The 23,239-nt window shown below is 42.4% G+C and overlaps 1 protein-coding gene across 1 annotated transcript in view; it reads left to right on the top strand.

The window, feature by feature from the left end:
* Positions 1-23,239, top strand: part of L3MBTL1 (L3MBTL histone methyl-lysine binding protein 1) — a 74,366-nt gene that overhangs the window by 12,841 nt on the left and 38,286 nt on the right. The window contains exons 4-9 of the mRNA XM_068264540.1: positions 4,824-4,926; positions 9,668-9,791; positions 9,881-10,001; positions 12,864-12,939; positions 16,579-16,670; positions 22,460-22,564. Of these exons, the coding sequence (XP_068120641.1) occupies positions 4,824-4,926; positions 9,668-9,791; positions 9,881-10,001; positions 12,864-12,939; positions 16,579-16,670; positions 22,460-22,564 (621 nt within the window). The remainder of the gene's footprint in view (positions 1-4,823; positions 4,927-9,667; positions 9,792-9,880; positions 10,002-12,863; positions 12,940-16,578; positions 16,671-22,459; positions 22,565-23,239) is intronic.

Raw genomic sequence — 23,239 nt, 5'->3', positions numbered from 1 at the left:
CTAGCCCCTTTCTCATAAAAATGACTTATGAGATATTCCACAGTTTTATCTTATATTTAAATCTACTTTATAAGTTTGTACTGTTATATTGTTTTTGCTCAATTATGCATTCATTGAAGTATGCCAGAGCTAAAATCTATGAACTATTGATCCTTTTTATCTCTTTCCTGGTCTCAGAAGCCATTTTGTGCTAGGAAAGTGTTTTATAGTTGTAATTTCTTATCAGTGAGGATCACACTGTAATCTGACCCAGTCCTGACTCAGACAAGAACTGCCACTTACATACCTGACGATTAACTCTTTTAGGCAGAGATAGAAAAAAAAGGAACACATCCCAGTTATTTGTGTTATAGGCACTGTACATGCATTGTCTATCTCATCATGTCACATGTCACCTCGGGTATCCTTTAAGGTAGCCATTACAATATGATTCTTTGGACAATCCCTTCAATCTGTTCAGATTGTTTAGGAAATATTTTTCCATCAGTGGTCCCAAACTATAATTTCTGATCATTCATACATGATCATTCTGCAAACAAAACACAGAAATCCTCCATGTATACCACATAGGGATAGCCAGCAATACAGAAGTAATGTGTGTAAAGTACAATAAAGGCATCCAAATATACTGTATGTTGTTTTGGTTTTATTTCTCCACATTACAATATCAACTGATTTATATGTACTTGGCATTGGCAATTATGTCCTCTACATTCCTGGGTATTCAAACCTTAGTTACCAATTATATTTTAAAGCACAATGCTCTAGTTTAAATAAGCTTTGTGCAGGTAGTATAATAGCCTTTAATAAAAAGTCACATTTTTGAGAGGCCCCCATTGTTTTTCATAACATGCATGAAATAATAGCTGGTAATGTGCTCTTTATTCTGCTTCCTCTATGGGAAACCCATGTCTGAGAGGAGCAGTTTTTATCCCACCCACTCAGCACATTAAATAAGCAGAGTTCTGTGTGAGTGCCCACTCTCTCAGGGTGAAGCCACCATGGATCTTGTCACTTACATTTTACATTCATTTTTAAAGTGCTTGCTAAGATAATGATAAACTTTAATCCTTCTGATAAATGTATACACTGATCAATGAACACATTAAAACCACCTGCCTATAGAGGCGTAAAGCCTTAGGCCCTGTTCACACTGCACGCGTTTTCAGCCGCGTTTTGGAAACGCGTGCAGGTGGCCGACACGCACGACATCAGACATTGCATAGAGTGCAATGTCTGATGTTCACACTGCATGCGTTCCGGACCTGTGCGGTCCGGGAACGCATGCTGCATGCATTTTTTGTAAAAACGCGTGGCTGTCACATTCACTTTTCAGTGATGGGATCAGCCACGCAACGCACACAAACGCGGATGGCGTGTGTTCGCATGCGTTGCGTTCCGCATGCATGGCCATCCGCGTTTGTGATGTGAACGGGGCCGTATACACAGACTGGATGGTTCTTGGCATAGGCCCACCGAACAGCCGCGTAGGCTGACAATCATCTAGTGTGTGTATAGCAGCCTTCAAACTGCCACCCCCCGATGTGTCATAGAAAAATGTGGACTGCTAGATTATGTTGTCCATGTTCTCCTGCCTTACCCCACTCACTGTATGCCGCTCCGTCGTGTGCTGCCCTTTGTCTCTCCACTCCTGTCCATAGCAACAGAATGCATTGCTAGCCTGTTCAGAACTTGCCTCTGGACTGTCACCTGAGGGGTCATATCCGGAACCCTGTGGTTGACAGAAATGTTGCATGTGGATGCACAAATCAGCGGGCCCAATTCAAATTTGTCATGGGACCCCTGCCCTAATCACAATCCGCTGTTACCCCATGAAGAGTTGACAAAACAATATACAGACTAACCCCATGTCTGCCTAATACTGGTTAAGTCTATCCTGTGCCAAATCCACTAGTCCTCTGAAGGGCATACATTTAAAAGCACCGCATGTTAATTTGGGGTGCAGATACTGCGGACATCAGAAAGATGTTACCAATATTCTATTATCGTCCTATCTTATCCTATCCTCACATTACCCACCCCTAATCTATGTCAAACCCTCCTAACTACGCCTCACACTAACTTCCCCTCTACCTACGCCTCACACTAACCTCCCCCTTTCCTACGCCTCACACTAACTTCCCCTACCTATGTTTAACACTTAGCTACATTCTGCCTATCAAAAACACAGAAAGGGAAAAATATAACATATAGAAGAATGAAAGTACAGGGTGCTCAGTACAGTTTCAAAATCTTTAAAGGTATACTCAATTGTAATAAGACAATATTATCAAAAGTATAAAGGGGACAATATACCCACTACTAAAATCAATGAAATTCCATATGCAAATCTGACCTAAATCCACCTTAGCGCTACTTCTTAACCATAGACTGGTCCCACTCATAATGCCACCCACTCAACAGCCACGCCAGTCACCATACACAACCTGGCTCAGGCCAAGCGGAAGTAACAAGGAAAGAGCAGTTGCTAAATAAGCCATTTGCACATGTAATAGAGGGGTGAACATCCTTGAGCTCACCAAGTCCAAGAGTTGGCTCTGTTTCTGTAATTTTACTGATATTCTAATGTTGCCTTCTTTAACCTAAACATCACACTAACCTACCCTTACCTACGCCCAATGCTAATCTCCCCTCTTCATTCACATAAACTCACCACCTAAACCTAACAAGTACATCCAAAAGAATGGCACATATTACTGGCAAATATCCTACCTTCACAGATGAGTTAATGGCATGCAAACAAACCCCAAGACAGATGCATATAAACTATCTACTGTATAGTACTGGTTATGCTAGGCAAAAACATTGATTTTCCTAATTCCTTTTAAAAGCCAAATGCCATAAAACATAAGATGCATGGATTATAGTATAATCAGTTTTATTAAGTAGTAGTAGTATTAATTCAATTAAGTATTATTAATTCAACTTAAAAGACATACTAAATTGCTGTAAAACCTGGGATCCATAGATAACAGCACCATTGATCAGAGAGCTGTATAGGAACTGCTGTAAAATGCAGAAGCCATAGATAATGGTCATATTTCCTGAATTTCTCAGTGCCGCAAGTAAAATTGTTTATTGCAATATTCATTTATAAACTAGGTAAAAGGCCCGCCCGCCCGTTAAAAAATGACAATAATGTCAGAAACACCGGATCTGCTTGTTCATGGTCTATGGCTAAAAGTATTAGAGGCAAAGGATCAGCAGGATAGCCAGGCAACTAGCATTGCTTACAAATAAATAAATATGGCAGTCTCCATATCCCTCTCGCGTCAGTTGTCCTTTAAAGGACAGCTGAAGCAAGAGGGATATGGAGGCTGCTATGTTTATTTCCTTTTAAGCAATACCAGTTGCCTTTTTCTGACATTATTGTCAGGTTTGACCAGGATAGCTGCATGCTTATTTCTGGTGTTATTCAGACCTTACTGCAGCCAATGAGATCAGCAGGGCTCAGGGGCAAACCCAGGATTTTAAAGGGGGGATTGCTGAATGGTCAGCCACATACAATACAATATAATAATATGGTAGGATATCATGCTGGGTACACACAATGCCATTTCCTATCCAACTGACAGGATCTGACAATTATTTCCTAAATGTCCGATCTGCTCCCGATCGACAATGGGATTGATCAGGAGCAGTTTGGATACAGATAATAATGAGGACTACCTACATTGCTAATTAAGGGAAAAGTGAAGCATTCATACAGCAGGGCACAGGGCTGTGCTCATACCTGACTCTGTTAAGTTCCCCAGAGCTGCTCCATGCTCTGTACACCCGCTGCTGCTCCATGCTCTGTACACATGCTGCTGCTACATCCAAAGTCAACTGTAGCAGGGAAAGAAAGGGGGCAGTGCTGTGAGCTGCAGGATAAGTGCAGATATTCTGGTGTCTCAACTTGTACCTGTCCCCAGAAACTGCAGCCAGGCCCGGATTTACCTCACAGAAGCTTATAGGCACAGATGTCCTGGCACCTTAGTCTTCACCCTCCATGAGCCTACAAACCCTTGCCAAACCACACTGCAAGTGTGCTGCCGGCTGGCCCAGCTGTCACTCCTCACTTACTTGTCATAGGTAGCTACAGGTGCCCCTCAGTATCAGGTAGCCAGACGTACTCTCAATATTAAGTAGTTAGTCGTGCCTCCAAGTAGAGATGGATTAGGATGTAATGGGGCCCTAGGCAAGCTTGTAGATTTTGGGGCCCCTTTGTGGTCCTTTTGGTAAAATGAAATGGAGAGAGGTCAACGAAGCTGGCAGGTGGGCCCCTTGACACCCACTAGACCCCAAACACCTGCCTACGTTGCCTGGTGGATAATCCTGCTCTGCCCCCAAGTATTAGGTAGCTAGAGTAACCTCAGTATTAAGTAGCTAGTGGTGCCCCTGACTGAAGGGAGAGCTCATCAGTGGAATGTTGAGGGCAGGGTGGGTAACCTCTTATTTACACTTCGCTCTGGACTCTGTATAGGGAAGGAGGGAGGCACGGGGAGGGGAGTGAGCCACCATTCCATTCTCAGGTGCCTGTAGGCACGTGCCTACAGTGCCTTATGGTAAATCCGGCCCTGACTGCAGCGGCCCTGGTCTGAGGGGGGATTCTGGGCAGTTGTAAACCCCCTTGCTTTTGCCTATGGGGCTGCCAGGCAACTGGTATTGTTTAAAAGGAAATAAATATGGCAACCTCCATATTTTTCTCACTTCAGTTGTTAATTCCTAGGTGTGGGGTATTTATTGTTAGCAGTGTTTATTTTTCTCCTATAAATTGAACAAATCTGTTTGTTTTATATTGTCTGCTTATTGTTTGACAGTTTCACTCTGGTCAGCCAATTTGTCAAGAGGAGGAGCCAAAAGAACCCAAAGAAGAAAACTCTGAGATAACTTGCATGGGAGGCAACAAGACCCCATATAAAGGTGACATTAATAATTTTTATAGCTGAAAGGTATTTCCTTGGAGATATTACGTCCAAGGATGTAATATATGGAATAGACTGGAATATATTCAGTGCCAATGAATATGTTAACACTTTATATAATAATAATAAAAATAATAATAATAATAATATACTCATAGTAGCAACTCAACCTTATTCTGCTAAGGGTCCAGTTCCACATATACGGATGCAGGGCTGTCAGTTTATCTGTTGGGCCTCACAGTCCTAACTAGTCTTGTACAGCCATGATACCTGAACATCATTCCGTGCTGCTTTGATGTTAAAGTGAAACTCCAACTTTGTTGAAAAATAAGTAATTCTTTCACATCATCTCTACAAAGTGCTAGAACTAATGGCAGACATTATTTCATAATGTGTACCTTGAATGCAAGCATACAGTCACCCAGTCCCTCATATGGCCCCATCACTATCGGTGGGTGGAAAGTATACTGGTTAAGGGCTCTGCTTCTAACACAGGAGACCTTGGTTCGAAGCTCGGCTTTTCCTGTTCAGTATGCCAGCACCTATTCAGTAAGGAGTCTTTGGACAAGACTACCTACTGAGTCGAGTCTGCCAGGAGAAAAGCGTGCTATAAATGTCCTGTGTCCTGTCATGAGATTTGCTGCGCAGGGTTGATTAATAGTGAAAACAAACAACAGAGAAGAGAAGGAAGACTATAGAAGTAATGAACAAGCCGTCAGAAGGGTATGTTTTTAAACAGGGATCAGCACACACTGTAGAAGCTTAAACTGGATGCAGTGGAAATGACATGTCTGTATTATTTAATGAGGATACAATCAACAATGCCAGTATATAGCATTAATGACAAGGGTCCATTTTTAAATATTTTATGCACACTTCTAGGTACTCTACAGTATATCACTTTAATAAAAAAATCATTGTGACATAAATCTGTGTCCCTAACAGGAGCTTACAATCTAAACTCTACCACAATTATAGTCTAATGTCCACACCATAATTCTAAGATCATTTTTTGGTGGGAACCAGTTCGCTTATCAGTAATTTTGGGGAATGGGAGGAAATCGGATTGCCCGGGGGAAACCCACGGTAACATACAAAATCCATGCAGATATTGTCCTAGTCCAGAATTGAAATGAGAGACTGTTAGTGTTACCACTATAAACTCTGTAAATGCTGTCAGCAATCTATATAATTAGTAATAATGCTGTGCTGCTCCAGTCATTTTGTAATTGAATGGTATGAAATATTATCTTTTTATTTTACTTTGTACCCTGCCCCTAGTATAGGCATGATCCCACTGTGTAGGTAGCCTGATGGAGCCTCAGGCTCCACTGACGTTCTTCCTTCCTCCACAATTGCCATCTCTATGATTCTTGGACTTTTTTTCATGTAACCCACCAGTGGCTATTGTGACAAAGACATTGATGTAGTCATGGAGACAGAGATAGAAGGAGAAGGTAGATTGTTGATCGAGCGTGGAGAGGTGCATTGCCACCTCTGCTCTGCTTCCGCTACTCAGCACCTCAGGGGGCCTGCTGTGGGTCTTCATGAAGCTTTTAGTGGATCCCCTTATCACTGCCAACCATAACACTGTTCCCCCCTTGGCTATGGGCCCCATAGCAACCACTATCACAGCTTTGGTGATTCCTGCATCACTGACGGGAAGTGTACGAGGCTGACTGGGTGTGAGCAGCCAGTGATCAGTCACTGGAGATCTATGACATTTCCTTTTTTATTTTGCAAAAGCTACTTATTTTTGTAACAAAAAAAGTTTTTTAACTTTGAAATAATAATCTATGAAGCACTGAACCTGATCTGTGCATTTGTTCTGGCTCATAGTTTACCAGGCAGATCATCAGGACTGCCAGGCAACCAGCATTGTTTAAAAGTAACTAAATAACCTTATCTCCCATATCTCCTCTATACAAGAGGTGAATGATAGTAAAGTACACACAGAACTAGAAATCAACCGGGGGACTACTCTGCGAACCAGCTTGCCTGTTACTTGGACACAATTAGATTTCCTTGCTTGGAGGCTAAGGACATGAAGGCCCTAGATGCAGACATTGCCAGAGAGGAGTTGGATATTGCCCTCTAAGCTATGCCATCTAATAAATCGCTGGGTACAGATGTGCTTCCCATAAAATTAAGGTTCCCAGACATCTAGCGATGTATGCGCAGATTCAACCAAGAGATAAATCTCTCTCTAATCGAATCTGATTAGCGAGAGATCTGTCAGCTGCCTATAGACCTAGGCCGATTTCCGATCAATTTCATGCTGAAATCGATCCGGAATCGGCCTTGTGCGCCTCATCCGTCCACCTCGTCGCACCAACGCTTTCCCCTAATGTAAAATGTCCCTCCCGGTGCCCAATGTAAATATACGTTACCTTTCCGCGGCCTGTGCTTGCCCCCCCCCCCCCCCCCCCGGTTTCCGGGATTCTTTCTGCATTAAACACACGCCCCACGTGGTTTCCTACTAAGAGTGCGCATGTGTGAAGTCACACGCGTGCCCTTACTAGGAAACCACGCGGGGCGTGCAAGTATGGAGAGGGGAATGAGCCCGGAGCAGGGGAGGGACAAGCACAGACTGCAGACAGGTAATATATGCATTACACTGGGCACCAGGGGGACATTTTACATTAGGGGACAGCGTCAGGGGTTTCGTCGATCGTTGCGAAATTGCACACCGTTCCCTCCGCGCACCCGATCGAGCAAGTCGACCCAACATCTTGCAGCAATCGTGATCGAGAATGCAACCAATTTTTGTCTTGAAATTGTCTGCATTGTCGGTCGAGCATGCACTTGGCGGAACCGATTTTCATCCAATTCGATTATAATAATCGAATCGGATGGTCGATCGGCCACCAAGTTGCCTGATGTATGCCCACCTTTAGACGTCACAGGGAGATGTTAGCTCAGCTGTTACTAAAACTTTTTCACTTAGCACAATTTTAGGTGGGTTGCCCAAGTCCATGTCAGAAGCATTGATAGTCATCATTCCAAAGACCGCCCAATATTACTCCCCAACCAGAACTACAAACTACTTGCCAAAATCCTGTATATTGAAATAAATAAGTCCTACCTAAATCAGTTCACTCAGAACAGTCTGGATTTGTCCTAAGGAAGGGCACTGATGCCGTCTGCTCTGTCATATGACGAACTTACTGTATGTAAAACAAATGATAACCCAGGGTGTTTTGCTTGATGTGTATGCCGTTGAATTGCAGTACCTATAGAAAGTTTTGCGACGATTTTGCTTTGGCCCCAAGTTTTTGAGATGGGTACAGACTCAATACTGTGAGCCCACAGCCAGGATTAAGATGGGACGGTTTATTTTGGATCCCTTCCTACTTGAAAGGGGCATGTGGCAGGGTTGCCCACTATCTTTATCCCTGTTTGCCCTAGCTATCGAGCCCCTGGCAAACCAAATTAGAAATACCCATAAGATTAAAGGCTTGTAGGTGGGTGAGTTTGGAACTAGAATCTGCCCACTCCAGCAGGTGAATTCCAAAACTTTTATTTTGCAGCAACAAGACCATTAAAAACAGCTGACAGGTTTCAGGCAGCAATGTCCTTACTCATAGCCCAACATTACAGACATATGCTCACATTTTTATACACCAAGACACGCCCCTCACAGGCGTGTCCAGTACAAAGTTCTTTGCAGTCATAAAGAGACATCAAACACACTGTATATCAAAAGGGAAGGTATCAAAATTCAACTACATTTAAAAACATTTTAATAAATACAATAAAAAATCAATATCAGTAAATTCAATTTAAATCCCACCTAGCGTTTAATCCCTCTGGAACATCTATTTCTAATTGCATGATCTAGTATGCCTCTCTAAGAAGTAACCTGTGATACACACCACCTCCTCTCGGAGGACGTATCTCAATGCCCTGAAAAAACAAAACTGGGCATGTCACCACCATGCACACAACGGAAGTGTTTTGCAATGCTAGATATACTGTCGGTAATCTAACATGCCCCCCCCCATAACGCCCTGATATCCTTTGCCACAACAGTGCGACGAGTGGTGCAGCTCAGATACTGTATTTTACAAATTGTACAGGTAATGGCATACACCACCCATCGAGTATTGCAAATTATATAGAGGGGGAAAGACTTAATGTGGAATGTAGGGAAAACCTGGTGTGCCATGTGGTGAAAGGTTCAGTAATTACAGGTTGGGAAACCACATCTATAGCAACCCACCGTAGATAGCCAGGTGGGACGTACTGTGTAGTGTTAGTAGGGGAGCGGAAAATGCTGAGCTATAGAGTGGTGGCAAGGGTAGATGCCCCAACTGCATGGGAAGCTGCATCCTCTGATCCTAGTGTCTGGGTGGAAAAGGGTATCGTAAGAATTTGTGACCTGGTCGAAGAGGGTCAGCTTATGTCCTTTGTCAGGATCAAAGTATTGCTTTCCGAACAAATTATTTTTCTGATACATTCAGGTTCTCCATGCGTTTCAGTCTCAATTTGTTAGCACTGAGGTTATCATACTTCTCCAATCATTTCCAGCTAACGCAACAGCTGCAATCGAGAACGTCCCTAAAGCTATGTCCTCCCTGTATGGGACAATCCAGCTTCTTTCCTGGCCAAGGATGGAGAGCTTGTTCCTCAAATGGTAGTCTTATAAACCTGGCCTAGGAGTGGGAATAAAAAAAAATGTAACAACCTTTTTATCCTTGTCACAGAATTAATTTGTTGACTTGCTTGTACCCACACAGTCCCTGAAGGGAAGGAGAACCAAGATTCTGATTCCACGATGTGCCTGTGTGATACCTGTGGCTGCCAGAATGTGGCCAGCGGAAAATGTGAGACGTGTGGTGCAATATGTCACTTCAAGGACAGGTGAGACTAAGACCTGCTGATGACTATAAGGGGGGTGAATGGGGAGCGGGTCAGTGTTACCCTCTCCCTGGCTTCTGGGGTGTCCACAGCAGGTCCCTGGTCCTGGAGCCATCACGAGGGTTTGGGGGGAGCAGCGAGACCCCAAAACCTGTCAAGAAAAGGAGGCCAAAAGAGTATCAGAGCCCAGCTGAGTCAGAGGCCGATCTAATGGTGAGGACAGAGCCATCGTTGCACTTATGTCAACTGTCTGTTGTCAGTGTTTCACTGTGCTGTGATTGGAGGAGATCTGGTGAAACCTACTTTATGCAAGGACCTATTAGAGTTTGAATGTTACTGCTTCTAGAGTTACACAATAATGCACCCTAAAACAACGAATAAAAGGTTCTTTAAAAAATGTCTAGATGTTGTCCATAGCAATTACCAATATTGGGATCTGATTTTGATCTGATTAAGTAACCGTTGTTTCCTATTATTTTATTATTATTATTATTATTATTTAGTATTTATATAGCGCCGACATATTACGCAGCGCTGTACAGTGTATATATATATATATATATATATATATTGTCACTAACTGTCCCTCAAAGGAGCTCACAATCTAATCCCTACCATTGCCATATGTCTATATTATGTAGTGTAAGTACTGTAGTCTAGGGCCAATTTTTAGGGGGAGCCAATTAACTTATCCGTATGTTTTTGGAATGTGGGAGGAAACCGGAGTGCCCGGAGGAAACCCACGCAGACACGGAGAGAACATACAAACTCTTTGCAGATAGTGCCCTGGCTGGGATTCGAACCAGGGACCCAGCGCTGCAAGGCGAGAGAGCTAACCACTACGCCACCGTGCTGTAGTGAAAACTTTCATCCTTTGCTTTGGTCATTTGGAACATAGTGGAGTTTGCGTTGTGCATGTTTGCAGTTTCACGCAGGCTCCTGCAGAGATAATTTTCTTCAATAAAACTAAGCTATCCTGAATTTATTTACAGTGCTGTGGGTGCTGCCTGCAGATATGATGGAGGTGCTTGGAGCAGGGGCGTAGCAATAGGGGTTGCAGAGGTTGCGACCGCATCAGGGCCCTTGGGCCACAGGGGCCCCGAAGGGCCCTCCCTCAACTGCAGTATTAGCTCTCTATTGGTCCTGTGCTCATAATAATCACTTCAATAGATACTTTGAATAGTGGTAATCCTTAACAAACTGCTCCCCATCCCCTTCTTGCACCTCTGACACTGTAGTTGCCATTGGCAGGTTTTGGTGTGTTGTATCAATTGTTATGTATAGAGTGCTTGGGGGCCCCAATGTAAAACTTGCATCGGGGCCCACAGCTCCTTAGCTACGCCACTGGCTTGGAGACCTTTGCAGGTTCCTTAGTAAATTCCACCTCTAATGCTATTTTGTCTGTGTATCACCTACCAGTGGTTTATGAGGCAGTGTAGAATCGGGCACATGCAGGAAAATATTGGGTCTTATGACATGCACCTCCACTAAAGAGGGCCCCTTTTCACAGAGATAGCATCATGAAACACATACAAGTCAGTTTTCCCTCCCTGATCTACAAAGAGCACCTGTAGTCCATATACTGTCCTTAGCACATGTCATCATTCTAGCGACAAACCAACTGTTTGTGCCATCACTGACACTGATGAAACAGCAGAACTAGTGTAGCCTTTTCCCCCTTTGACCAAACTGTCTTCGCCTCAGAGCTAGCACTGTGGCTCCACTATTTACTTCTGCTGTTCCTAGCTCCTATGTGGGCACTTGGACTGGCAACGGTAGACAGTGGTGCCACAGTCTTAGCCCACAGATTAGTTCAAACAAATTAGACTACCGGACTCATCACCAGTATAGGTCTGTTGCAGGTGCAATGGCTAAGAGATGAGGGACCTCACCATTCAGATCATACTCAAACCAATAGCCAGCACTCCTCTTCACTAAAACTTGTATATGTCCAAATCCAATGTTTCAGGGACACAAAAGAACCCCTTTTCAAGGAAAACAATACAAATGAAGCCAGGAGTTCACTCAGTGATTAAGCCGCAACAACTGAAGTGGCACATCACTGAGTAGGACTATCCTGCATGTTCCTGTTGGCGATTATGGACAGCACTTTTCAGTGTCATTTCTGGACACATTGAATCTCAGATTGCGGTCCCTTAACCTTGGGTTTTATCCTGATATCTACACATTTGTGTGCCTCTGAGGAAGCGGCTTTTGGCCGTGAAACACTTGTCAGGCAGCTTATGGTTCTGTAGAGTAGATCTATGTATGAATTGTCTACATTTCACGACTGTAATTGAGAAGATTTTATATTACTGAAGAATAAAGACTTTTGCTGTTCCTACAAAAAAAAAACTACAGTCTTGGGACTGTTTTGTATATACTAATTGCACAGTGTGTTGGGGTGGAACTACACAAAAGTATCTTATTTAAAATTTGTTGACATCACTGAGTTAGTGCTGGAGCTCCCAGCTAGGACCCGTGCCTTAATTTGCATTGTTTTTCTTGATTAAGGGATCCATTATGTCCCTGAAACTGGGATTTAAAAAAAAAGGCTTTCCAGAAAAAGGGTGCTGGATATTGCTTTGAGGACAAAGAGTAAGGTGCTTGGCAAAGGGGGGAGGGTAGGCTAGTACAGGGGACAGTAAGAGCTGCAGGTTAGTGCTGAACTAGTCAGCGCTAAATCTGCTGCCTTTTTTTCATTGCTTTTTTAAGGTTTAGTTTGTCTTTTAATCAGTTTCTGGAGCAGGAATGAAGACTAAATTCTTAAATATTATTAATCTTCCTTCTTCATGGTGCTGATTTGAAAGGATTTTAGCATTTTGTAAAGGGAACGGTAGTTGACAGATATGCTTAGGATGGGCAGTGGGTCTAATGATGCGTGCCATACGCTGTAATAAAAGGGAAGCTGGTTGCTATGGTCAACACAGACACTTTTTTCGCCAGATTTTGATAATGATTGATGTATGTGAGGAGAGTGGTAGTAATCATGGTACAAGAGTGCTGGATGTATGTCTGTGTACAGTGTAATGTCCAGTATTCTCAGATGTGTATCTATGAGATGTTTGTATTTAGGAAAGGCTGAAAGAACAGAAGCCTCCTGGAGTTGCAGAGGAAGCACACGAGATGTGGAGCCAAAAAGACACTCAGAGTAATCTCATGCACTGTCTCTCTAACACATCTATCATAATAATGTTTTGCTATGCCTCTACATTCCATATGTAGCATAATGCCTACACTCTGCTCCCATGTTACACCGCTGCAATAATACCCCTCTCTGTGGCTCATATCTAGCATACTATCTCTCTTTTTCCAGAAAGTAAATTACGCATCTAGCATAATGCCTCTCTCTGTTCCATAATATACTGCTAGGATAACACCCCTCTCTGTGCCTCTATATTACATATCTAGCATACTATCTCTCTTTTTCCAGAAAGTAAATTACGCATCTAGCATAATGCCTCTCTCTGTTCCATAATATACTGCTAGGATAACACCCCTCTCTGTGCCTCTATATTACATATATAGCATACTATCTCTATTTTTCCAGAAAATACATTACACATATAGCATGCCTCCTCTCTGTTCCATAATATACTGCTAGGATAACACCCCTCCCTGTGCCTCTATATTACATATCTAGCATACTATCTCTCTTCTTCCAGAAAATAAATTACACATCTAGCATAATGCCTCCTCTCTGTTCCGCTATACAGGTAGTCCCTGGTAAATGAACGAAATAGGGACTGTAGGTTAGTTCGTAGGTTTGTTCGATCCCCCCAGAGCCTCTAGTGTCACCCTCTGTGTCACCTCTACCCCTCTATTTTTGCTTTGAATTTTTCAAAATCGATTTTCTCAAAAACTACATGTCCAATTTGAAAAAATATATATATTCCCACAGGATCCATACCGTTCGTATCGTTATATTACACATGAAGCATAGAACCTCATTTATGCCTCTAAAATACAATCTACCATAATACCCCAATGCATCTCACTGCTTGTACAATACACATCTAAACTCATACTGTGCTTGCACACTGCTGTCTCTATATTGCATATTGTTTCCCTCCCTATATCACACAGTAGCCTCTTTATGTGTTCGTATATCTCACACACATAGCATAATATCCCTTTCTGCAACTTTCAATACACATCTGTTGTAATGAGCGCTCTCTGTGCCTCTGTATAGTACAAGTAACATTAACTCTTTTAATTGTGTCCCTGTATCACAAATCTATAATACCTCTCTCGCTGATGTGAAAACCCTACCATAGACCAGTGGGATGCGAAAGTTTGGGCAACCTTGTTAATCGTCATGAATTTCCTGTATAAATCGTTGGTTGTTATGACAAAAAATGTCAGTTAAATATATCACACATAGTGATATTTGAGGAGTGAAATGAAGTTTATTGGATTCACAGAAAGTGTGCAATAATTGTTTAAACAAAATTAGGCATGTGCATACATTTGGGAACCACAAAAAAGAAATTAAAAAATCAATATTTAGTAGATCCTCCTTTTGCAGAAATTACAGCCTCTAAACGCTTTCTGTAGGTTCCATTGAGAGTCTGGAATCTGGTCGTAGGTATTTTGGAGCATTCCTCTTTACAAAACATCTCTAGTTCATTCGGGTTTGATGGCTTCCGAGCATGGATAGCGCTCTTTAACTCACACCTCAGATTTTCAATTATATTCAGGTCTGGGGGCTGAGATGGCCATTCCAGAACGTTGTACTTGTTGCTCTGCATGAATGACTTAGTGGATTTTGAGCAGTGTTTAGGGTCGCCGTCTTGTTGAAAGATCAAGCCCCGGCGCAGCTTTAGCTTTGTCACTGATTCCTGGATATTGGTCTCCAGAATCTGCTGATACTGAGTGGAATCCATGCATCCCTCAACTTTCACGAGATTCCTAGTCCCTGCACTGGCCACACAGCATGATGGAACCACCACCATATTTTACTGTAGGTAGCATGTGTTTTTCTTGGAATGCTGTGGTTTTTTTCCCTCCATGCATAATGCCCTTTGTTATGCCCAAATAAATCAATTTTAGTTTCATCAGTCCACAGCACCTTATTCCAAAATGAAGCTGGCTTATCCAAATGTGCTTTAGCATACCTCAAGCAGCTCCGTTTGTGCTGTGGGTGGAGAAAATGCTTCCGCTGCTGGTCTGTGGGTTGACTCTGACTGTTCTCACCATTCCTTGCTCCTGTCTATCCGAGATTTTTCTTGGTCTGCCACTTCGAGCCTTAACTTGAACTGAGCCTGTGGTCTTCCATTTCCTCAATATGTTCCTAACTGTGGAAACAGACAGCTGAAATCTCTGAGACAGCTTTCTGTATCCTTCCCCTACACCATGATGGTGAACAATCTTTGTCTTCAGGTCTTTTGAGAGTTGTTTTGAGACCCCCATGTTGCTGCTCTTCAGAGAAAATGAAAAGAGGAGGGAAACTTAGAATTAACCCCCTTAACCATTTAAGCCTCCTGGACGTAGAAGCTACGTCCAGGAGGCCATGTGCGCTCCAGTGGCCGATCGCGCGCATGCATGCGCGCTCCCGGCCACAGATCGTTAGCCCAGGAATCAATCGGGACATGGTGCTCGATGATTGATTCCTCTCCCCTGCAGAAAAAGCGACTGCTTCTCTCGGAAGCCTCGCTTTTTCTGCCTCTTGCGTCCCTCTAAGCGTACATGTTACACTTAGAGTGACATCATGTAAACAAACTCATGGCTGCCATCTTGTGGCCAAAAAGTAAAACTACATCTAAATGTAAAAAAAAAACAAAAAAAACACATATATTTACATAAAAAAATACTATTTACATACCACCCTCCCAAAAATACCCACATAAAATGTTTAATTAAAAAAAAAATTACAATAAAAAAAAAAAAACACTTAAATATTTACCTAAGGGTCTAAACTTTTTAAATATCAATGTAAAGATGAAATATTTCACTTTTTTTTTTTAATTATAAGCTTGTAAATAGTGATGGATGCAAAATGGAAAAAATACACTTTTATATCCAAATAAAATATTGTTGCTATACATTGTGATAGGGACATAATTTAAACGGTGTAATAACCAGGACAAATGGGCAAATACAATACGTGGGTTTTAATTATGGAGGCATGTATTATTTTAAAACCATAATGGCCGAAAACTAAGAAATAATGATTTTTTTCCGTTTTTTTCTTATTCTTCCTGTTAAAATGCATTTACAGTAAAGTGGCTCTTAGCAAAATGTACCACTCAAAAAAAGCCTAATTGGTGGCGGAAAAAACAAGATATAGATCAGTTCATTGTGCTAAGTAGTGATAAAGTTATATGCTAATGAATGGGAGGTGAACATTGCTCGGATGCATAAAGTGAAAACGACTGACGGCTGAAGTGGTTAAATACTCTTTCTAATAATTGGATTCACCTGTGTATGTAGTTTAGGGGTCACTGAGCTTACCAAGCCAATTTGAGTTTCAATAATTAGTTCTAAAGCTTTTGGAATCAATAAAATGACAACAGTGCCCAAATTTATGAACCTGCCTAATTTTATTTAAACAATTATTGCGAACTTTCTGTAAATCCAATAAACTTAATTTCACTTCTCAAATATCACTGTGTGTGTCTCCCATATGATATATTTAGTTGACATTTTTTATTGTAGCAACCAATGATTTATACAGGAAAATCATGACGATTAACAAGGTTGCCCAAACTTTCGCATCCCACTGTAGCTTCTCCTCCTTTCCTTGACTCTGTACATCTGGAGAATGAATAACTATGTTCTGTATTCTCAGCCTCAGGTGATGAACAGGGGGACTACTGGTCTTGGTCTTCTTACCTGGAGGAGCAGAACAGTATTGCAGCCCCTTTCAATCTCTTTCGGGAGGTGAGCATTGACAAGAATTACCTGAAAACATTTACTGCGATAATTCTAAGGTAAAAATAGATATTGGATTAAAGAGGAACTGTAACAACAAATTATTCAGGATACACACTTTTATGTTAAATATCTTGGTTTCAGCATCAGAAACACTTCCTATATCTACAGTATATACTGTGTGTTGGTTTGTAGCTTGCCTCCCACTGAGGCTTTAGTCTGGGCTTTTTATAATGCAGAATCTCCCCCCAGCATTCTGGGAGACCAAGTATATTTCCTACTGCCACAAGTCAGTTTCAAAATATAGTACCAACTGCGCCACAGAGCATAAGAAGCAAATTCCCTCTCAACTGGGTAAAAGTGTGTAGTAGCTGCAGCAGAAAGTTCCCAGAGGAGTAAAGTCACTTTTAGTAGTTTCCAGCTGCGCTCATCAATAGGCAAATTCCTAAAACAAAGTAAACAGACTCTGCATAGCGTAACTCCATCTTGAAAAATCAATACATATAAAACAAAGGGTCCACCGTGAGGGTTATCTGGTTTACGAGTGCACCATTCCACTTGTCCTCACAGACGGGGACCCCCCCACCAACAGCGATGGGGGTCACCAAATAGTTGCCACCTCACAGACCAGGTGGATAATCCACCTGGTCTGTGAGGTGGCAACTATTTGTTGATTTTTCAAGACGGAGTTAGGCTATGCAGAGTCTATGAGTGATGTATAATAACAGAGGCGCCAAATTTAGAGTAAAATTATTAAAAACAGTTTAAAAGGAGGGAGGTTGGTGGTTACCACCCTCAGGTATATGATGACCAGCCAATGAGTCGTTATATATAAACAATATAATATATTATGAGATCTCCAGGCAAACAACGTGTTTCATGGGTCAAACGCCCACTTCACGCATGAAACGCGTTGTTTGCCTGGAGATCTCATAATAAATTATATTGTTTATATATAACGACTCATTGGCTGGTCATCATATACCGGAGGGTGGTAACCACCCCCCCCCCCCCCTCCTTTTAAACTGTTTTTAATAATTTTACTCTAAATTTGGCGCCTCTGTTATTATACATCACTCATAGATCTAGTCCACCCTGGGTGGAGGGGTGCATCCCCATTTTTTTCCTGTCTACAGAGAGCGACTTCTTAATACCTGAGTGGGGTCAGGTTACAATTCTCCCCACCCGCACTTCAGTGGTTACCTTAGTGGTAACCCAGACTTGTGAGTATATTACTTGTCGTTAATTTGTCTTCTACAATTTGTTCCGGACGTACTGCACTATATTGGGCTCTCGGTTTCATATCTTTACATTTTTTCAAGCTATGCAGAGTCTGTTTACTTTGTTTTAGGTATTCACTTATTGGTGAGTGCAGCTGGAAACTACTAAAAGTATATTTTCTACTGGCTTTAGAACGCTCAGTAAATAAACATTCCACAGACATCACCTGCCAGTACTAAAGATGGTTCTGCCTGTGATAAAATTTCAAAAAGTAGATCAGGGTGAGGAAAAAATGTACAGGTGCCAAACACTGACTACATCATTTATGAACAAATGTTGTATAAAAGTAAGAAGTTTTAAATCAGGATGATACCATTTATTGCCTAACTAAAAATGAATAAAAATAAGCAAGCTTTCGGCCTTGCAGCCTTCGTTGGGCTTCAAACAGGATTGAAGCCCGACGAAGGCCGCAAGGCCGAAAGCTTGCTTATTTTTATTCATTTTTAGTTAGCCAATAAATGGTATCATCCTGATTTAAAACTTCTTGCTTTTACTGATGGCTAACACGGTACAATACCCTACTGCTACTAGTATAAAAATAAGCAATTTTATTCATTGTTATTTTGACTACAGTTCCTCTTTAAATATCTGAAATTGGGGGGGGGGGGAGCTGAATACTTACATGTATAAAAATCATGAAATATTGAAAATTTCAGCAAAATTAAACTGGCCACATTCATCTATCTTTACCTATCACGCTATAATTCTGGGGAGATGTTATCTCACAGTGTTCATCACTGGATTTGGGATTATTTTATAATGTTGTGTTGGTTTTTTTTTTTGTGAAACACTATTATAAATTGTTCTCTTACTGGCAGAGGGGTTATATTATAATATTACATTTTTGTCTGTGTTGTATGAATTTATAATATTATGTTTATGACGCACAATGATTTTAAGTTGCATTGAGGAAAGAAATGTATTTTATGGTGTGTAATTACTTCCTGAATGGATTGCTTGACACTGTCTTATTGCTCCCTGAGGGATTATTTCACAGTGTTTTACGACATCAAGGGGGTTGCTTTTTAATTAATATTGCTGACTACGGTTTCATTTCATGTTGTTTTAATATTAATTTCCAGCAGGTGATTATTTTATAATAATAAAGTAACATTATATTAAGTTACGTATTATGTAGCTGTTTTGGGATTATGTTGTTGGGGTTGTTTTATAATTTTACAATCCCATTTGACTAAATGTTGTGGTGTAAAGTAAATGAAAACTGGATGCCATGATTTGGAATATACTTACACATTAGTTTTAATTAAAAATAGGACATGCCGTAACCACATAACTAGTGTTGAAATTCAGGAGTATAGTTTGTGTTGTTTTTAAAATACATGCTTATACATAGTAATTTTAAACTTGATTCCAGCAATGTGTTTCAGAAAGTTTAAACGGGCATGTTTATCACTATGTTGCATTGCCTCTACTTAACAACACCCTATACTGTAGGGGGGTCGGGGGAAAATGAGTTGAAGTTACCCGGGGCTCCTAATGGTCCCCCGCAGGCATCCTGTGCCCGCGCAGCCACCCACCGATGCTCCGGCCCCGCCTCTGGTTCACTTCTGGAATTTCAGACTTTAAAGTCAGAAAACCACTGCGCCTGCACAGCCATGTCCTCGCTTCCCCTGATGTCACCAGGAGTGCACGGCGCAGGCACAGACCATACTGGGCCTGCGCAGTACGCTCCAGGTGACATCAGCGGGAGTGAGGACACGGCAACGCAGGCGCAGTGGTTTTCAGACTTTAAAGTCTGAAATTCCAGAAGTGAACCGGAGGAGGAGCTGGAGCATCGGTGGGTGGCTGCGTGGGCACAGGATGCCGGCGGTGGACCATTAGGAGCCCAGGGTAACTTCAACTCATTTTCCCCCGACCCCCCTACAGTGTCCCTTTAAGTGGTTAAAGCACACCTGAACTGAGAGGGATGGAGGCTGATACATTTATTTCCTTTTAAACAATGCACATTGCCTGGCTGTCCTGCTGATTCTCTGCCTCTAATACGTTTAGCCATAGATCCTGAACACGCATATGCAGATCAGATGTTTCTGACTGAAGTCTGACTGGATTTACTGCATGCCTGTGTCAGGTGTCAACCAAATATTAATGCAGCCAAAGAGATCGGCAGGACTGCCAGGCAACTGATATTGTTTAAGGCTGCTTTCACAGTGGGACGTTACAGGATCACGTTAAAGCAGCCTGTAACGCAGCCCACCGCACAGTAATGAAAAATCAATGGGCTGTTCACAGTGCCCACGTTGCGTTACAGTGTAGCATGCTGTGCGTTATACTGGGCTTTAGCTGCGTTAGACTGCTTGCACATGCTCAGTGACTAGCCACATGGCTAATTAATATTCACTGCACTGTGGTGACGTAATCTGGACTCATAGTGTTGTCCGGATCATGAATGAATCGTTCATTTGATCCGGATCTTTTTTGTGAGTCGAATCATCCGGATCATCACAATGAACGATTCGGTTCACAGTGGATGTCTGTCTGGAAGAAACAGGAACATACAGAATGTACAGTGCAGGGAAAGTCCTGTCCTGCTAGTCATTTTACCCCCAGTCTGCCTCCCTAGTAAAATGATTCAAATGATTCGGTTCAAAGATCCGGATCTTTTTAATGATCCGATTGGAATCATCCAAATCCTTGAAAAGATCCAGACTTCCCATCACTATCCTGGAATGGATGTTCTATCAGTATAGATAGAACGAAAACAGCGCGCCAAGAGCCGCATAACGTGGCTCAATCTGACATCCAGCTTCAACACCACCATGCGTTGTGTTAGGGGCACGTTATGCGACCTTAACGTCCCCTAAAACGCAACGTCTTGGTGTGAAAGAGGCCTAAAAGGAGCCTCCATACTTCAGGTGTCTATTAAATATTTGGAAGCTGAGGAGACCAATTGCTATATGTGAGAAAACGCGGAAAAGCCGCCGCGTGCGCTCAGAGTAAGGCGGCTGTTTCCGCCTCCAACGCGGCGGTCTGCACACCTGGGCCTACATCTGCTAGTATGGCCGAACGCGGAGAAACCGCCGCATGCCTTGATAGCGGTGCGGCGGATTCCGCGTCCAGCACGGCGGGTGGTGCGCAAGACATGTCTGGTGTGGCTGGGACTGATAGTCCACACAGGTTCAGAAGGACGTGCACGTGCTGAGAGGCAGAACTTTTATGACAGCCAGAAGGGAGTCAGCTGACCAAGCCGGTCAGCTGACGTTGCAACCAGTTCCCATTGGTCCGGCACTTAGGGGAGGCGCTGGATAGCGCTGTACTATAAATACTGGGTGCTGGTCATTCACTGGTTGTCTGCCGTTGCGATCACTACGTGGAAGCACTCAGACCTTATTGTCAGAATTTGTGTTATCATTCTGTTATACTTCAGACTAGTCCCAGGGTGTTGATGATCAAGGACCTTACACCCAAAGATTAGGAATCTGTGTTATCATTCTGTTATACCTCAGACTAGTTCCAGGGTGTTGATGATCAAGGACCTCACACCCAAAGATTAGGGACTTGTGTTACCATTCTGTTATACTTCAGACTAGTTCCAGGGTGTTGATGATCACGGAGCTCACACCCAAGACTAGGCATTGTTTATTATCTGTTATGACCTTCTGCTTTCCTGACCACTCTTCTGTTCACTTATTTGGTACTTCGCTATATCTGATACTCTGTTGACAAACCCCGCTTGCCTTAGGATTACCAAATCAGCCTCCTGTCTTTGTACCTTGTATGCCAGTGTGTTGCCGACCTGGCTTGTCCGACCTTGAGAGCTATCTCCCCAGTTAAGAGATAGTTCACTGATCAGGCAGTGGCATCCTTCTATTGGTGTCACTCACGCTCTGGTCCTTCCCTCTCCCAGTCTGACTCCTCCCCACGGGAGAGTCTCAGGCTGTGGAAAGATACTACTCCAGCAGTATTCCTTACTGCCTTGTACCTGTCCTCCTGGTATTGTTCTCAAAGTATTACTGTTGCACCAAACACTCATATCCCTCAGGTGTCCAGAGGTTAGTAATATATCTGATTATCGGTGATACTGCAGATCATCAATAATCGGGTATATATCTGTATTCTTGGTGATACTGCAGATCACCAATAATCAGACCCTCTCTGTGTTACACCGATCGTTACACTATAGCTTTGAAATTTAAATGTTATACACTTCTTGGGCCTGATGCATGAAAGAGTCGTAAAATTGCAGTCTTCTTGCTATGCAACTTGACTTTAGGTGTCACATGGTTAACATGTTTTGAAACACAAATGTCTGTCTTCACCCTGTCTGCTGAAAGCCGCCTGTTATGTGCCAAATGTCATTCCTCCAGCCCCCTCTATAGCAACAGACACATTGCTAGACTCTAGGCTACCAATGTGTCTGTAAAGCAATAAAGCCCCAAATTGTCACCTAGGGGATCGTATCTTGAGTGAGCTGAAGTTTTGGCTACTTCATATAGCTTGCATTGCAGTCTGTTATCTATAGGTGCACAGTATGATCAGTGTGATGTGCTTTCCTGCAGTGGCAGCTTGGAGCTCAGCACAAGAATGGCTTCAAGATAGGGATGAAGTTAGAGGGAATCGACCCCCAGCATCCGTCAATGTACTTCATTCTGACTGTGGTGGAGGTGAGATGGACACAATGACCCTAACTATATCTGCTATCAACAAAATGAAAATATGGGCACTCCTACAGGGCCACTAAGCAAGTCATAAATATGTTTTTTTTCTTGATCAAGTACACTTAGGAACAGTCATATGAGATATTTTATTTTAGTAACCACTTCTTAGATTATAGTTAAGCAGAAATATCATCCACACAATAATTATGCAGCATGTGGTCTCCGGGGCCACATTTCAGGAAAGGGGACGAAGGCCAGGACCTTAGGTAGCTGCTGCCCAAGGGGGCACCTGGACATGAAAGTGGGGTTGCTTACATATAAAAAGGAGGGGAAAATTGGGAGCAACATATGAAAAAGGGAAATTAATGCTCAATAGAGTTCTTCAAGAAAGAAAGGGGCTGCTGTACATGGATGATACACATGGAAGAGGGGACTTCACATGGAGTGGGAGAGGCGCTGCTGCACAAGAAAGGGGAGTCAAAATATATTTGGCCTGGAGGCAAAAAAAATTATAAATCTGGCCTCTAAAAAACAAAACCCTGAATGGGTAGAGTTGGCCCGAATCAACATAGCTAAGCAGGGCCCCCCCTTAAAAAATTGAGGTAGCAGAAACATATTTAGGCAGCATGTTCCCCAAACATACAGTATATAGGCAGCATTTTATATGAATAAGCAGTGGTT

This window comes from Hyperolius riggenbachi, chromosome 12 (genome assembly GCF_040937935.1).
Source record: "Hyperolius riggenbachi isolate aHypRig1 chromosome 12, aHypRig1.pri, whole genome shotgun sequence".
NCBI lineage: Eukaryota > Metazoa > Chordata > Amphibia > Anura > Hyperoliidae > Hyperolius > Hyperolius riggenbachi.
This window is presented reverse-complemented; position numbering and strand designations above follow the sequence as displayed.